This window comes from Mustela nigripes, chromosome 1, assembly GCF_022355385.1.
Source record: "Mustela nigripes isolate SB6536 chromosome 1, MUSNIG.SB6536, whole genome shotgun sequence".
In the NCBI taxonomy this organism is placed as follows: Eukaryota; Metazoa; Chordata; class Mammalia; order Carnivora; family Mustelidae; genus Mustela; species Mustela nigripes.
The window spans coordinates 243,126,341-243,144,446 of NC_081557.1; the positions used below are offsets into that span (position 1 = coordinate 243,126,341).

At 41.2% G+C, this 18,106-nt stretch overlaps 1 protein-coding gene across 4 annotated transcripts in view; it reads right to left on the bottom strand.

Annotated features, from left to right (window-relative positions):
• FRYL (FRY like transcription coactivator) overlaps positions 1-18,106 on the bottom strand; it is a 221,575-nt gene that overhangs the window by 49,277 nt on the left and 154,192 nt on the right. For all 4 annotated transcript variants that reach the window (XM_059383630.1, XM_059383621.1, XM_059383604.1 and 1 more), the window contains 11 exons: positions 16,830-16,998; positions 14,243-14,505; positions 13,114-13,254; positions 9,842-10,010; positions 7,910-7,994; positions 7,048-7,160; positions 5,943-6,093; positions 5,174-5,277; positions 3,920-4,105; positions 1,911-2,115; positions 589-710 (listed from right to left, as the gene is read on the bottom strand). In XM_059383630.1, the coding sequence (XP_059239613.1) occupies positions 589-710; positions 1,911-2,115; positions 3,920-4,105; positions 5,174-5,277; positions 5,943-6,093; positions 7,048-7,160; positions 7,910-7,994; positions 9,842-10,010; positions 13,114-13,254; positions 14,243-14,505; positions 16,830-16,998 (1,708 nt within the window). The remainder of the gene's footprint in view (positions 1-588; positions 711-1,910; positions 2,116-3,919; positions 4,106-5,173; positions 5,278-5,942; positions 6,094-7,047; positions 7,161-7,909; positions 7,995-9,841; positions 10,011-13,113; positions 13,255-14,242; positions 14,506-16,829; positions 16,999-18,106) is intronic.

Genomic DNA, 18,106 nt, shown 5'->3' on the forward strand with positions numbered 1-18,106 from the left:
TGATTTTCAAATGTCAAGTTTAGATCATAGAAGACTGTTACAGATTAAAACAGAATTTGAGTTTGTCACCTCCGCCTATGCTCCTGTCACGTAACTGTTTCCTAATATGTCACCGCACTGTAACTTTGTCATTACATATGAAAAGAACCACCCCAGAATGTCACAAGTGACTTTCTTATTTTTTAAGGAGTGATTAAGTTTTTCTCAAACCAAAACAAATCTGTTATCACAAATGAGTTAAAAAAAAAAAAATGAGTTCAAAAAGATGTCTAGGGGTGCCTGGGTGGCTCAGTCGGTTAAGCATCTGCCTTCTGCTCCGGTCATGATCCCAGGGTCCTGGGATCTAGTCTCAGGCACCAGCCCCACCCCTGCCTCTGCCTTCCCTCTGCCCATGCTCCCTCTCTCTCAAATAAATGAAATCTTAAGAAAAAAAAAAGAGGAAGAAGAAGAAAGAAAAACCCATCTAAAACTTTTTAATGCAGACATGTCCACTGTCAACTCTTTGCTAAGCAGTATCAGAAATTTTCATATCACATTAAAATATCTCATTGGAAGTCAGCATCATCTGAAATATTTAATAGAAGATACCTGAACTTGACTGCTTAAAAACAGAAACCACATGTTTCAAAAATGTAGTTAACTGCTCAGCACTCTTTATGCTAGGATTCTTGGCAGAAACATCCTCATGGTTCCAAAGGGGCCCTCTTTTTCTGAAAACAGAAAACAGACATAATTCCCTTGGTTTTAAACTGGCATTAACAGTGTCACTCCTAGTCACCTAAAGTGTGCCTTTGCCACGAGAAAGGACACCAGCGGAATAAATCAAATAGCATGCACACAGTCCACTATTATTTATGTACTTGAATGTGTAATGGCTCTCTCAAGTAGAGGAAGATCCGGGTTACAAGAAATTTCAGCCTCTGTCATTATAGTTAAATTCTCCCGGAGAGGGTAGGAAAAGATGACGAATTCTGCCAAGGGAGAAGAGTACTGGTTACTGTTTCTGTGTTACAGGTCACAACATAATTTGGAGAGGCTACAGTGTATTTAGATTGTAATGCAAAGAAAATAATTTACTAGCTAAAAATATAGGGAATGTTTACGATGGAACGATTTCCTGTTGATTCTTTAAAATATCTGCATTCTCAAGGCTGCGCCTTGATTAGTAAGGGTTAAACTCCTCATTACCTCAGGCCCAGAGGGCCCTGAAAACCTTAGGAGGTCACTAGCCACTAGTTTCCAAAACCTTTAATTTATCCTGTTCATTGCCTTGAGACGGAGTGTTCTCAACGTATTTAATTGTGCTTCCCACCCCCTTCCCATCCAGCTCAAGGATTTTCAATAATTTCCGTTTTCTGGAAAGATGAGAGATCTGTAGCCTGTGGCCTAGGCCTCATGGCGCTCCAGTCTGAATTCTCCAGTGCCTACAGAGTTTTCTCGTCTACAAACATCTCCCTCAGCATTACAGTCAGACTGGCTTACTCACCATTTCCAAACACATTTTATTTCTCATGCTCCTGGTGATTTTTCTCTTGCTGTGGAACACCAACCCCCTTGTCCCCATCTCGGTGTCTTCCCTACTTATGGTGTCTTGTAAAGAGTAGGCCGTAAGTAAAAATCTGATGACTGCCAATGTAGCTAATGGAAGTGGAATATGTATTCTGATAATATGGCCTCCTCTTTGGCCACTTGGTACCCAGACTCGATTAAGGCCCTCCTCAGGGGGAACTATGTGAACACAAAAGACGTCTTTGGAGGCATCAACTTTTCCAAGTGTCACACAGTATAGACCTGTGTATTCCAAATCAGTGGCCCGCCAGCAGTGAAAAACAGGGCTCCCCATAGCTGACAAATTTCAAGAACGACTTAACGCAGCCCAGTTGCTGGAATGGCGAGAGCTGTGACGTTACCTTGAGGTAATGAATTCCATGAGGGTTTTGACTTTTCCATCCTGCTCTACTGAGATGTCAACCTCATTGAGGATAGTGGTGTGCAGATGGGAAATGGCAGCGCTGTTATTTCCTAGGCTGATACTAGAAGAGGTAGAACTTGAGCTAAGCCCTGAGTCAGTCATGGGGGAGGGCTGGTAATCAGGTATAAAGTCACTAACGCCCGCTGCAAGAGAAAAGATGGCGTGAATACCAGACAGGAAAGGATCTCACACACTATCTACAGTTAAATCCTCCTTCCTCACAGGTTATACGAGACCCACGTGGGAATCTTGGCACCTGTTGGTGCAAATCAACACTCCTCCCGTGCGAACCTCATCAGCACTAAATTCTAGCGCATGAGTCTGGGAGCCAACATTGTTTTCCACAGCCTCCTATTAAAACTTAACTATCTGGACTGGGGTGCCTGGGTGGCTCTGTGGGTTAAAGCCTCTGCCTTTGAATCAGATCATGATCCCGGGGTCCTGGGATCGATCCCCTCATCGGACTGTCTGCTTGGCGGGAGCTTGCTTCTTCCTCTCTCTCTGCCTGCCTCTCTGCCTACTTGTGATCTCTCTCTCTCTCTCTCTCTCTCTCTCTGTGTCAAATAAATAAATAAAATCTTAAAAAACAAAACCAAAACTTAACTATCTGAATTTACTGTGAAGTCCTCTACTGCCATCTGCTGGGGGAAGCTGAAAGCGGCACTTTCCTAATGTTCTGCTGGCACATCTCAACATGCGTTGAGCGCAGCGTTTCTTAGTGAACTGATTTTTCTTAGGGAAAGGACTTGACACTTCCCGCTTCATTTTACTTGAAGAAATATAATTTTCAAAACTTTGTAATATTTATATTATGTCAATTATTAAATTCTTTTACAGGCCGTTACTAATGCTGATTTTCACAAGATGGCAAAAGGAGTCTTAAAAACAAAAAACAAAAACCAACTATGGAATTTTCAATAAAGATGCTTCAACATAAAAGAGTTACGTGTAAGCTTTATTCTATTGATCTTCTAATCACATTTTAAAAGGTGAAATACTTCCTAATTGTTTCCTTACTAACTACACAGTTTTAAGTAAATAATAGGGTTTTAACAAAGTACTTTAACCCTGTATCTGACATTATAGGACTAGTGAAAAAAGGTATTTTTATTTCACTTTTTAAAAACACTTTCTAGATCATCTATTATTAACTTGATGATACAGACAAATGTAGTAAGTTAGGGCTATCAGGAGAGAAGAAAATATAAATTGCAAAGTAAAGAAATTCATACCAGCAATGAAATAACTTTTATATGAAAGTCAATAATTTGGACCTCATTATTCAAAATGTATAACTTGGAATTTACTTGACTTAAAAACGCATAACATTTTAAATACAGTAAATATAGGGGCACCTGGGTGGCTCAGTCAGTTAAGTGTCCTTGACTCTTGGTTTCAGCTCAACTCATGATCTCAGGGTCATGAGATTAAGCCCCGCAACTGGGCTCCATGCTCACCAGGGAGTCTGCTTGAGATTCTCTTTCCCCTTCCCTCTGCCCCCACTCACATGTGCTCTCTCACTCTCAAATAAATAAATCTTTTAAAAAATACATACATACATATAGTAAATATAATCAAGTTAATAAAAAACATTATATGTCTTCCTCTGTCCATTTTTCAGATCTTGAGAGTACAAGGAATCTAATACAGGTTCAATGTCTTCTCCATAACTGTGCTCAATCAGCTAAGCTCTTTCACTGATCTTCAACTTGTATGCTGAGAACTTAAAATTTGTACGACAAAGACCTTTAAAAGGCAAAACATTCAAACACTCCATGCTTATTTCTTTTACGAGTGAATAAATAATGTAAAAGGTCCTTAAACTAATAAAACTACACTTAAAAAAATGTACTTCAACTTTGATTTCATTGACTTTCTCCACCGCAGACTTCAAATTAATGAAGCACGCTTCCACTGTCAGTCAAACTGGGCATTCGGAGCAAATACCTGTGAAAGTGTAATCGGAGTGTGCGATCTGTTTGACTGTAAGCACCCTGGGCTCATTAAATTCCTTGTTCCTGAGAAGGACAGAAGCAACAGTGCGGATGTTACTGTTGGATCCCATTACTATTAGTAAGTGCAGAAGCAGGCGTTTACAATGCTCATACACCTCAGGGTGGCAGTGGTCAAACCCTAGAAAGGACAGGAGAAAATAATCATCAATAAAGAGAAATAATTACTACTCTTGCTTCCAAACACATATTTTAAAGAAAAGCGGACATTACAGAACATGTTTTGCAGAAGACGATGTAGAAGACACAAAAATAGTTATTGGTCTGGAATTTTTATTATTGTCTTAGAGCAGCAGAGAGAATCAAGACAAGTTTTCAATGCATTTCTGACTAAAATTTAGCAATCTATTAGGGATTATTATTGCTCTGAGGGTGCCTGGGTAGCTCATTTGGCTGAATGTCCAACTTTTAATTTCGGCTCAGGTCATGGTCTTAGGGTTGTGAGATCGAGTCCCACATGAGGCTCTACGCTGGGCGTGGAGCCTGACTGGGATTCTCTCTTCCTCCCTCTCCCTTTGCCCTTCTCCAACCCCCCTTCTGTTCTTCTCTTAAAATGAAAAAATTACTGTTACATAACACTGTATGTAAATGAATTTCATAAAGGCAAAGATTTTTGTGTCTAGTATAACGGAAAATCAGTACATGTTTGATTATCCAAGAAATGAATACATATATAAGTGTGCATATCAGGAAAACTGTGGAGAAGATGGCTACCTTGACCTGCTTCCGGAAGTCAATTCTAGGAGCATGAGAAGGACCGCAGACGGGATGGCCCCCATGTGTCTGTGACTGAGGGCCCAGTGGAGTTTCAATAATCAGGCTGCCCAAAATCCCATTCTTTTGGGAAACACTTAGAACCCATTTTAATTTTCCATTTACACTGGAAGTTTCCGGTTCCAGAGGTAAATTAACTTTACTCTTGCTATAGCTCCCGAATTTTTCCTGCTAGAGGGATTGTTTGTGAGCAGGAGAGGGGCCGCAGGACAGGAGTGGGAATGAGGACAGAAGACCTATTTGTGGTTAAGAGAGAGGTGAGGACTCAGTCCCTACTGGGCCATGAGAATCACTATAAAAGGCATCATGGAAATGATATACAACAGAACGACAGCACGAACACCAAAAAACCATACTGTCTTTAAATTATTGTAGAAATATAATGTGACATTGAGTTAGAAGCAGTATTTATTACCTATAAAAACTGCATGAAGAAGAAGATGGAGGTAGCTTCCCCATTCCACCTTCACACTGTGATCAATGATCAGATCAGTCAAAAGGATCACGGCTATGTTACACCTGTGACAAATGAGAGTGCTATTAATGTTCTATCCGAGTCAACTTGGAGAAAATCTTACGCCAGTTACTTGAAGACTTTTTTAATAATGTATTTTATGGAAAAATACAACTTCTCAAGAAAAAAAGATGAAAGGAAATATAGCTGAAGAAACCATTAAGTGATAGTTTTAGAATAAAACATTACCTGCTAAGGGCTCCCCAAAGTCAAGGGCCATAATTTCTTCATCTTCAACCCTGACACCTAGCACACTGCTTGCCACATAGTAGGTGTTCAGTACGTGTCTGATACATTAATAAATTTTGAGAGAATGCGGTAACTGTTCTATTGTGATTTCGCTAAGTAGAATTCAGTTTTAACACAATTCAAAATAATAGTGCCTAGTGCCATAGAATATTTTTCAGATGTAGTAACTGGGTCCCAGAAAGGTCAAGTAACTATGCCAGACACCCAGAAAAGCAGCGGCAGAAGTAGATTTAATAGTATTAATTGTAAACAGAATTCTGAGTCTGTAGATTTCTTGAACTCTAAACACATGGATCTCATCTGTTGCAGTATCAAAAGAAAGAAATGGCTCTTATGCCGTGTTGTCAGATAGCAAAAAGAAAGCTGAAAGTGTTAAGCAGCGATTTGGCTCATATGAAATAGGAATGACGCTGTGGTCCACCTGTGAAGAGGTAATCCAGGTGATGACGTTTCAGGCAAGTAATCCACCAGTGGTGACCAGCAGCCTCCAGCTGGTGGGAAGGGTAGTGGCTCTCCTTGATTATGCTCCATCACTTTCAGTCGCCAATTAGAATAAAGTGGCATTGAATCACCTATCAAAATAAAATGATCTCATTTTCTACACCATCTATTTTCTGCCAACATAAGCAAACTCTAGTAAGACACCATCTATTTATAGCATTGGAAAGTGATAAGAAAATAACTTCCCACTCTTTTTTGACATAGGTTTGCTAGGAAGACCTGAGCACAACTATTGTCAAGTTAAGCAAATCAGGGACAGAAAGAACTATCCGTTTAGGTTCCATCGTTTACAGCAAAGCAAAACTACATTCGCACTCCGTTAGACTCCATAAGCGATGTCCAAGCCATGAACCCCATCAAAGGTGAAGCTGCCTTATAGCAAGGGCCTTCTGGTAAGTTACTCCGTTCTAAATTTCCCGAGATCGGGCCAACACAAACCGATGTAAAAGGAAATCTGCTTTACCGCAACGGGGCTGTAGGGTGCAGTGAAAAAATGACATCAGGAAATGTGAATTCTGTGTGACATGGGTAAGTCACTTAACCTCTCTGGACCTCAGTTCCATCATGTGCAAAGTGAGGAGATTGGACCAGATCATCTTCAGGATCCCTTCCCGGTCTGAAGGCTGGTGCCTCTATTCCACTCTCCCCCAGGGTTAAGAGGGAGACTTGGGTGGACATGCACTTTGTGACTGCAAGGGCGAATTTTCCAGTAAAATGTGAATCCACAGAGAAAGAGCAAACCTGGTAGAAAAAGCAGGCTGTAGCCAGTGTCTACGGTGCTTCTCGAGAACCAATTCTTATGTTCCTTTTGATTTATCTATAAGGGAACCTGTGCTTTGAAAACAAATCTCCCCCATTCGTGCTGCTGCTTAAAATCAGGACATTTAGGATTATGTTGGAACACCATCAGTGGCACTTAAATACTCCTCTTAAAAACAATTTATCAGAAAAATATATTCACTGGCATCAACATAATAATACACCTCGCCATTATAGTCATTAAAAAAACATGTGGAATTTATTACTTTTTTCTTCTTCATAAGATCCTCCCGAGCTGCTACTGTATCGAGATTCTAGTCTGTGATGCTGACGATTTAAGTGACTGCTTAGTCCACTGTAGATGTCAAGGTGCACATAGCTATGGGATTGATGGTCACAGTTAGTCACAGTTCATGGTAAAATGGTATTTGTACTTTCACTTTCTATGTTTAAAATAGAACACAGTACATAAAATACTGACAAAAGCTTCCTAGGATATATCCTAATTTCCACCATATAGTTCAAAAGCTTAAGCTTTTTTTTTTTTTTTAAATATTTTGTTTATTTGCCAGCAAAAGAGAGAGAGAGAGAGAGAGAGCACAAGTAGCAGAGCTGCAGGCAGAAGGAGAGGGAGAAGCAGGCTCCCTGTTGAGCAGGGAGCCCAACGTGGGGCTCGATCCCAGGACTCCAGGATCAAGACCTAAGCGGAAGGCAGACGCTTAACTGACTGAGCCATCCAGGTGCCCCAAGCTTAAGCTTTTAAGTCAATTATTTCTACCTGAAGACTTTTCTTAAACTGTCGTGGTAATAATGCTCTGGTGAAACCCAGTTTATTAAAAACAGACAGAGTATACAGCCATTTAGAAAGCTCTAAAAATGCAGACAACACAAAAAGACTGGACATGATCTACTCATCCATTAGAGCACATAAAAGAATCTAGCACATCAGCATTCTGATGATGAAACAGTCATGGTGGAAAATTTCCACAACGGAAATATATTTCTTCACTAGAATTTTGAAATATACATTCAATGAAACATACATTGCAATGCAGAAATGATCATTTATTCTGGTGCTCACAGTATCTGTCAACCTGAAAGGCTACTGAAGAACACAAAGGTACTTACCTCTCTTCAATACTCTCTTTTATGGGCTTATTATCAGGATTGCCATCTATGGGAGCTACCATTGTATTGCTACTGGAAGTAGTTCCTGCAATCAGAAATGAAACATTATCTGGGAGCTTAAAGCCTGGGATAACTTAATAAGAACAAAAGATTTCAAAATTACAGATGTTAAAACTCCACTAAAATGAGAGCAAGGTGATTTTTCAAAAGAAATGTACTCATAATGACCAAGAGGGAAAGGAGACAACAGCAACCAAAGTTTAGAAGCTTGAAAACAAAGGGACAAGAAGCAAGTCAGCTTTGAGAAGGCTGAATCCTAAGCTGGTAGTGGGGGAAACCAAGAAGCATTCATATCTTTATTGCTGAACCTCCCAAAGACTCAGGCATTAGCAGCACTGAGTATCTCTGGGTGTAGAGGTTAGAAATGTTACTAAAATAGCGGGCTTGGTTGAAAATCTATTTCAGAAGTAGTTGGTCCCCAAGATCTATGCCCCTCCACCTCCAGAAGTCTTTTTTTTTTTCAACTTTACTTATTTAAGTAATTTCTACACCCAACATGGGCCTCGAATTTAAGACCCTGAGATCAAGAGTTGCATGTTCTTCCAACTGAGCCAGCCAGATGCCCCCAGGATTCTTTTCTGATAACAGTAAATCAAAGATTTCTGGACTAAAGCACATTATTTACAGCGGAAAGAGGAAGAACTTCATTGAGAATAGGGGGATTGAGGGAAAATACACACGTGAAAACTTGAGATGGTATCCCTTTGAAAGCTTCTCACCCCCCTGGGCTACCAGAAGGAATGAAGACAACGTTGTGTGTACATGCATGTCTATCTATGGATTCTATGTATATGTACGTACACACAGCCCTCCACACTCTACTTTGGGTAGATGACTAGTAGAGTTTTGTCTGGGTAACTGGATTAGTCCAAGAGAAGAGACCTATAGACACTTTCATCAGTGAAATCATCACACAACAAATGACAAAGTCAACAAGCTCCATATATACCTACAAAATATCCAATCAACTTTTTAATATTCTACTCTTTATCAAAAAGTACAGATCTCGAATCGGTAGGCTTTTGAGGAAAGCTTTTACCAAGACAAATCAAAACAGAGCAATATAGAGAAAACAGGCTCTTCTGCAGGGAGAAGAAAATTAATTATAGATGACAGTCCAACCATGAAACATGAATAAGGTGCTCCTAAAAAAAATTCATTAAAAAATAAACTCTATGGAATTAACATTCTGACAGATATGAAAAACTCAAGGAAGTGTTATCAGAAATCCCTTAGAAAGCAGAGCAAAAGGAGCTAAGAGATGAAAATAGATGACAAGAAATAAATTATGAAATATTTCTAATTACACAGATGTTATTAACATGCCAGAAACATTTCATAGAAACTGAGTGACAAAGAACTTCACAGAAACATAATCTAAAATAGTCCTGATATTACACTGATTTTCAGAGGTAATTCTTCCCTCAGGGATGTAGTTTCTGCAACTGAAAATATTACTGTGATTATATCTGTATATACATATAACAGTCACATGACTGGACATTAGGTATCATATATGCCCAAATAATTATAATACGAAATTACAGAGTAGGTCAATAAGTAAGCCTTTTCTATATTTAAGATACTAATTATACTTATTTTAAAAATGCTTGCAGTATGAGGGTATATAAATCTATATTCCAGTTCCACACACGTATGTGTAAGTCTGTTTCCCTCTATAATACTAAGAACCCTTTCGCGGTCCAACTTCACTTATGTGAGGTTTACGAAGTCCTGTCAAGTTGGTCCCCACACGGGACTCACGATGGCTTTTGTTTCCTGACGCTGTTGAAAGCAAAGGCCCGCTGAGCTGAACAGTTAAATAAAGCTTCCCTTCGGAGACCAAGGGGTCGGTTTTAAGGGACTTCTTACCTGAGGTGACGGAAGGGATTTTGCAGCTGGAAGTGATGCGGTAGTAGGGGGGGTTATCCATGTGAGTGACGCCTGAGCTGACGGGGTCGGTCAGCTGGAGCTCACTCACCAGCTCTTCCAGCAACTGCATGGTTTTGTCTCTACCTAAATAGACAATAACTTTCTTCACCTGTCACAAGAGAAAACGGTTCAGAAGAGAAAAAGGACAATTTTTCTTTCATAAATTGGCTCTCGAAGCAGATTTTATCAGGTAAGATCCATTCGAAATGGTATTTAAATAAGCCCAACTTAAATCTGAACATCGATTGGCAGTAAGACGTTAGTGGGCTTTATAAAGACGGTGTTCCCTGGCCCTCAGTGTTAGATTTAATCGGGATGACTTGACTGCTTAACGGTCTCCACATTATCTACTTCCTTACTATTCTGCTTTTTTTTTTTTTTTAAGAAAAGCAAAAGATAACTGCTTTCCTATAAATCAGTGTCTTTTTAATGGAGAGATTTCAATTAATAATAGCATCCCAACGTTCCCCTTAGACTTCAAACACAGGATTTTTTATTCTGCTTCCCCTACTAAGACTCCGTATTTAACCCAGCAGGTGCAGAGCAGTGATTACAAACAGAACTGGAGCTGAACTAGAACCCAGACCACACAGCGCGGACTGGGGTGTAGACACTTGGTAGCTATGCGACTGCACAGTTACTCTCGGTTTTCTCTTCTGCAGAATGGGGACAACGACACCTACTTCGTAGAGTTGTTAGGATTAAGTAAATTTAAGAATGCACTTTAAACATGCCTAGTACATAGTATGAGTTAAATAAGTGGGAAAAAAAATTTCAGCAGTATGCATTCTGTCTTAGTAATAAGTATTAATGAATATGTTACAATACTAATTAATCAGCCTCTTTTTTTCTTTGTACTTCAATCCTTGCAGCTTAAAAAATGTGGTCTTGCCAGCACAGGCATCATCATGGGGGTTGGGGGGGAGAGGGAGCTGCTAGAAATACAGGATCTTGGGCCCCACCCTCACCCCCTGCAGCCAGAACCAGATACCCTGGTGATTCACCAACCCACAGACAACTGGGCAACTCTGCTTTACGTGACCCCAGGTTAAATCTTATTTATTTTTTTTAGGACTGATTGATTGATTTTTAGAGAGACTGGGGAGGGACAGAGGGAGAGGAGAAAAAGCAGCTCAAGGAGACTCCCCCTGAATGTGGAGCCCAACTCGGGGCCCATCCCAGGGCCCCAAGATCATGACCTGAGCCCAAATCAAGACTCGGGTGCTTAACCAAATGAGCCACCTAGGCGCCCCTCCCTGGGCAAATCTTTTTTTTTTTTTTTTTTTTTAGGATTTTTATTTATTAATTGACAGAGAGAGAGATTACAAGTAGGCAGAAAGGCAGGCAGAGAGAGGGGGAAGAAGGCTCCCTGTTGAGCAGAGAGCCCGATGCTGGGCTCGATCCCAGGACCCTGGGATCATGACCTGAGCTGAAGGCAGAGGCTTAGCCCACTGAGCCACCCAGGTGTCCCACCCCACCCTTAGAATATGCTTTATCATATCATACCAGCAATCTTATAAAGATTACCCATTGATAACCGACCTACACACACCTCTGTCTCTATCCAAACCGCTTTAACTCTTCGCTAAGTCTCTGTTCTCAGACTCAGTCACCTCCTGACCCTGCTAGATGCATTCCTGCCTCTGTGCCTTTAATCCGTCTGACTGTGAGAAAGCAGCCAGTCTTCTCCACAAAGTGGGAATTCACTCTACTAAGTGACGGAGCTAAGAGCTGCCCAACGTTGAAGAAGTTACTCTTCTCTCTGCCCTGTTTTATTCATCCATAGAACTGCCGTAATCTTCACACTCACGGATCTAAGAATCCAATGGAACAATGTAGATGAGGTGCTTATGCCATGCCTGGCCTAGAATAAGTGGATAAGAATGAAAATTGAGAAATTATGATGGTCATTAAAAATAGCTCCTTTTTTAAGTTCCTGGCAAATGGTTATTCCCTGAATTTCATCTTGGCTTCTTGGCATTATTACTTCAGCCTGTTTCTTCTTCCAGCCCAACTCACACATCCTTCCATCCAATTACAGGTCCCTTCTATATGCCAGGCACTAGTCCAGGCTCTGGGAAGACAGCAGTAGATACAGAGCTGTGTGGAGGTCGGTTATCAATGGGTAATCATTGTAAGATTTCTGGTATGATATAATAAAGCATATTTTAAGATCTGCCCAGGGATGGGGCGCCTGGGTGGCTCAGTCAGTTAAGTACTCAACTCTTGATCTGGGCTCAGGTCATGATTTTAGGGTCCTGACATCAGTGTGTGCACACACAAGTGTGCGCTGGTCCGCCTGTGTGCCTCCAGTTGAACCTTCATGTTTCACATTCTCGTGTTACTCTCCACCTGAGCAGATGTAAGCAACACTACCCCTCTAGAGGGTAAAGACTGTGACAGTCTTCATGGCATACCTCTTCCTATGCTCCCCCTGGCTTCTGGAAGCCATCGGCACCATTCCATAGGCACTGAGCTCTCACTCACCATACTGATCTCCTATCCAGCTCCTGCCTAGCAGAAAGCATGAACATTCTCAATTTTTTTGGTCTCACTTCTAGATGACCTCCCCTCGGGGATCATCTCTACTCATCCCAGAGAGCTACGGTTTCTCGGTTATTCATGCTCAGTACCCTGCAATTTTCCTCTGTAGCCCTGATCAAGACTGCACTGTATTAACTTACTGGTTTACTCATTAAATACACTAGGCAGAGGTTCAAAGAATAAAATCTCCATCACCCATTGGACTGAAATGCTCAGAATCTAGAAGAGCAACTGGCCTGTAGTCAAGGCCAGACGACAGCGGTTGAATGAAGCAACAGACAAAGGCATGTGCTGATTCCCAGGTGGGGCCTACTCTGGGCCTTTGCTTCCGCTGCTCTCCTGCTGCCCACATTCTGGTACTACAAGAAACCAGGTATGTATTACTTTAAAAAAATGGTAATAGGGGTACCTGGGTGGCTCAATGGGTTAAAGCTTCTGCCTTTGGCTCAGGTCATGATCCCAGCATCCTGGGATCGAGGCCCACATCAGACTCTCTGCTTGGTGGGAGCCTGCTTCCCCCCCTACCTCTGCCTGCCTGCCCCTCTGCCTACTTGTGATCTCTGTCAAAGTTACAAAAAAAAAAAAAAAGAAAAAAGAAAAAAGAATCTAAGCCACACACACAAAATAATAATAATAATAATAATAATTAAATGAACCTGAATACATACGTAAGGCAAGAGGCTTGGTTCACTATTCACTCCACAAATACTGATCAGAAAGTGCAAAATGATTTTCAGGTTTTTCGGCCAGCCATCTGCAAGCGTGGTCCACACATTCTCCACCTCCGACCAGGCCAGCTCGTCCCCATACTAGATGTAGGACACACACCACACATTTCAGTGATGAGTGCGTATTCAGTACCCAACTTTGTCACACCGTGAAATATTAGAAAATTGTGTTTTTAGAGACAGCTTTAATCTTTTCCATCCTCTAGAGGAATAAATATTTCTTTAAATATAAACATAAACATCATTAATCATATATGATTCTCTCTCCTCCCTTCAAGACCATATCCTGTATCCAATGAGAAGTGTTTTAAGGGAAGGAATTTGGTTCTTTTCAGACCATTATCTGTTTGGTTATCACAGGATGATCTGATCTCTTCATCTATTTCTACCCTTTATGATTCCTCTTAATAGTTCTGTGCAGCATACTGGGTATTTACCCTAAAGATACAAATGTAGTGATCCGAAGGGGCACCTGCACCCCAATGTTTATAGCAGCAGTGTCCACAATAGCCAAACTATGGGAAGAGCCTAGATGTCCATCAACAGATGAATGGATAAAGAAGATGCAGTATATATATACAATGGAATACTATGCAGCCATCAACCCCCACCCCTGAAATCTTGCCATTTGCAATGACATGGATGGAACTAGAGTGTATTATGCTAAGCGAAGTAAGTCAATCAGAGAAAGACAATTATCATAGGATCCCTCTGATATGAGGAATTTCAAAGGCAGGGAGTGGGGTTGTGGGGGGCAGGGAGGAAATAATGAAATAAGATTGGATCAGGAGGGCGGTAGACAAACCATAAGAGACTCTTAATCTCATGAAACAAACTGGGGGTTGCTGGGGGCTGGCGGGGAGAGCAATAGGGTGGCTGGGTTATGGACATTGGGGAAGGTATGTGCTATGGTGAGTGCTATGAAATGTGTAAGCCTGATGATTCACAGACCTGTACCCCTGGGGCAAAGAACACATTATATGTTAATACAAAAAAAATATTTAAAAAATGGACAAACCAAAAAAAAAATAGTTCTGCACAGCAACTGTGAACACCAACCCCACTTTACCTTTGCTGTCATGTACATTAGATTGTTCAAAACCATCGCAGTGGCTTGTGGAGAGCCCCAGCCTTCTCCTCGCAACCAGCGCCTGCTGGTCACCATGAGCTCTCGGTCTTTTAAGGAGTCGTCTTCCTCATCTTCATCATGTCGCCTTGCTGTGGGCAGAGGTTTCAGATCGACCAACTCAATGTTGTTCATCCAGGGTAAGAGATAGTGCAGCATGACTTGCCTCCCGGCAGGGTGAGCGGTCTGAATTCTCTGGCTTATCTCTGCAATTAAAAACAAGCCAAAAGAGGGAACAACCGGCATCATTTCTGTTTCCTTTGATTTGTAATTACCTCTGGTATGAAATGAAAGACCTGGAGCTCCGAAAGTAGCTGAATGAAGAGATCCTAACTGGGGGAGGCAGCGGTGGTATGTGTGGGAGCGGGGGGGGGCCCCCCAGCGATGGCAGTGACCTCCCTCACGGAGACAGGGTCTCTTGAGGAGGTGGCCTGGGAACACGAATATTTAAGATAGAAGAAAAGAATCCATCAAAAGTGACAGAAAAGGAACATCTCACAGCAGAAGGAAAACCAGGAAACATTAAATTTCTAGAAATCATGAGAGCTCAGGATTTAAAGAAATGTAAGGTGACTAACATCAATTGCTTGGCAAAGTAGCCAACAGATTGAAGACCAAAAGCTGCTGATTAGGGTTAGCAGTGAGGAGTCTTCAGTAACTTTACGGAGAAGAAACTCACACTGATGGACTGTGAAGGTCATTTGTGAAGATGCGTAAGGGACAAAGTGAATGTGGACACTCAAGGCAGGTAAAGGGGCTGGGGGACGGGTCAGAAGTGGGTGTAAAGGAAGAAAACAATGAGAAGAGCCAGGGAGCTGAAAAACATTTAAAGATCACCACAATTGGTCCCAGAGAAAGGAAGGAGCAGGACCCGCAAATTTCAAAGTGGGCAACGTTTCTACTAATAGCCTTCCCCACACAATCCCTAACAAACACTCTGCTCATCTTACCCTGGAAGCAGTAAAAGTGAAAACTGCACTGAGGAGGTTTACAGGCTGTATTTTGGTTTAGAACAGACCATTTTCAGCAAAGGAGTTATAATTAGCAGGTCCTAACGACAAGACTAACTGAAGTGAAGGACGAGGCGACTGAGCTGTGGGCGTGCTCTCCACAAGTCCCGGCTGACATCCCCCATTCCCACCAATTTCTTGAGCTCTGAGACTCAGCTGGACTCTTCTGCTTTCTGTGTGGGAGCCCTGAGAAGCAGCCCAGGAGCAGAATCAGGGATCCTGGCAGCCACTGCTTTGCACCGATGACCATCCACCACTGATCCCGAAAGGACTAACAGGACTCTGGGCATTATGAAAAGGGAAGAGGCATGATCACTGCCATCTACCAGTGCAAACCAGACAGGTAAACTGCTTTAAGAACTGTTAGAAGGATTGACATAGGCTTTTCCCTGTTCAGGATAGTGAGAGATGGGAAACTATTTCTACTGCTGAAATGGGCGCCGTGGAAAGATGCTCCAAGAAGGCTAACTAAGGTCATTAAATCTTGAGATCAAATGAAAGAAAGAACCACAGCAGAATCTTGTCATCTCTTGGATGGCCATTTCGGTGCATGTTCAATTCTCAGGTTAAAATAAGATCTCGCGGCAAGTGAAAGCAGAAAAACTACTGAGGTGTGCTGTGTTAAAATTAAATCTTCAGTAGAAGGATAAAGCACTCTAGGAACACTTACAATAGTACGTTCATCGAGTGGACGGTTAAACTAGATTTTAAACAAAAAACTGTCTTAAATCTGAGTCCTGGGAGATGCAGATAAAGAGGGTATCTTGCCTGGCACATAGTGCTGCTGTTCTGGAAACCCCTGGAAGGAACTGTCATTTGTCCAAGGAAAGGAAATGGGAACAGAAAGCAATGTGGAATCCTAGTAATAGGTTTTTGTTTTTAAGATTTTATTTATTTATTTGACACAGAGAGAGCGATCACAAGTTGGCAGAGAAGCAGGCAGAGAGAGAGGGGGAAGCAGGCTCCCTACTGAGCAGAGAGCCCGATCTGGGGCTCAATCCCAGGACCCCAAGATCATGACCTGAGCCAAAGGCAGAGGCTTAACCCATTGAGCCACCCAGGTGCCCCCTTAGCAATAGTTTTGCTCTAAGCAGTGCAGGATCTTTCCCTATGATGAGAGGTGTTACTTATGGAAAGAGACCTGTATCTTTATCGCTGCCTTATTGCTGCCCATTTCCACTATTAAAGAAGACCGATACACAAGATGAAGTACGTACTAGAAGATTTAGAAAGTTCTGTGTCTATCAAAGAAACATTTTTAAGTTGTATGTGAAGCCCTCCCCCACTCGGGGTAGAGAAGGGAAGGTAAAGTACGAAGCCTTGGAAAGACTACATTAATAAGAAATCTACCACGACAGATTAGTATTACATGTTCTTACTAAAGGAAAAAAATTATTTTCTTACATAAAGACATGTTCTGTTTTGAATCAACCTCAAATTTCTTATATTTAAATTTCCTACAAGTAGTTTTTTAGAAATGACTGCTAAAGAAAACCCACGGACAAGTTCAACAGTCATACCTGAGAATATGGCGAGAGTTAGTTCAGGATAAGCCCTTGCTAACTCCTCGGACAACTGATAATATGAAACAGAGTACAGGTGCGGCAGAGGAGACAGCTGGCTGAGGACTCCATCTGTTCTCTGAACTTCCAATTTGTGGGCATAGCGAAACATCTTCGGTTCCAGGATCTGCAGGAATGTAGATGCGAGATTTTATGAGTCCTCTGAATTTCAGCCATAACTGTAAAATAAAATCTTCTAAGAATTATTCCAGCTCAAAAGTTACATGGTTATGCATACTGTAGAGTATTTCAGAGGTTAATTTCTAATTCCCAGGAATGTTTGCAAAAGATCTTTAACTGTTCGGGAGGCTTTACACTCCTTGTGCTTAATGCCACTGGTTTGGGTTAGGAGCATTGTCTGAAAATGACTTTAGCAACTTGCAATTACTTGAAGAAGATTTGCCACTTTACATTTCAAAAACAGGATTATATAAAACATGTATATGTGAAAAAAAATCCTCAAACAGGTCTTGGTTAAATAAAGATTAAATATGGACTATGAGCTAAAAATTATTTTAACGTTATACCAAGTAAATATACAGCACTTAACTTTCTTCATAATTAATAAAGCCATGAGGGTATAATTCCCAAGATGGGGGCTACTAGCATCAGTACCACTAGTCAAACCCTCTGGAAAAATCAGCATCTACTTGAATCTCATTCTTAACTTGGTTAAGAGGGAAGAACCTCATCCTATTATCAATTAGTTAGATACTATATAATAATAACTGTATAATAATGTCTATTACACAATAATGTATAGCAACTGTATAATAATAACTGTAAAATCTCCATGCTTGGTAAGTTAACTTTCTAGGTTATTTTTCTAGGTCTAATAAAAAAAAATTATACAAGCGTATCATAAAAGGGCTGATTACTTTTTACTTGATTCTCAAAAAAAACCTTTGGCTCACAATATTCTTCTCTGCTGGACAGAGATAGTTCTAGGCACATGGAAGTCCTAACCACTCCATTTTCATTTGAAATGAACACACAGGCGCATACGTGTGTGTATGTCGGAGGAGATCCATAAGCCCTTTGAATACACTTCTGAATAGTCTGTATTTTTGGTTTTTTTAAAAATAATTTTTAATTTTTTTTTATAAACATATAATGTATTATTAGCCCCAGGGGTACAGGTCTGTGAATCGCCAGGTTTACACACTTCACAGCGCTCACCAAAGCACATACCCTCCCCAATGTCCATAACCCCACCCCCCTCTCCCTACCCACCT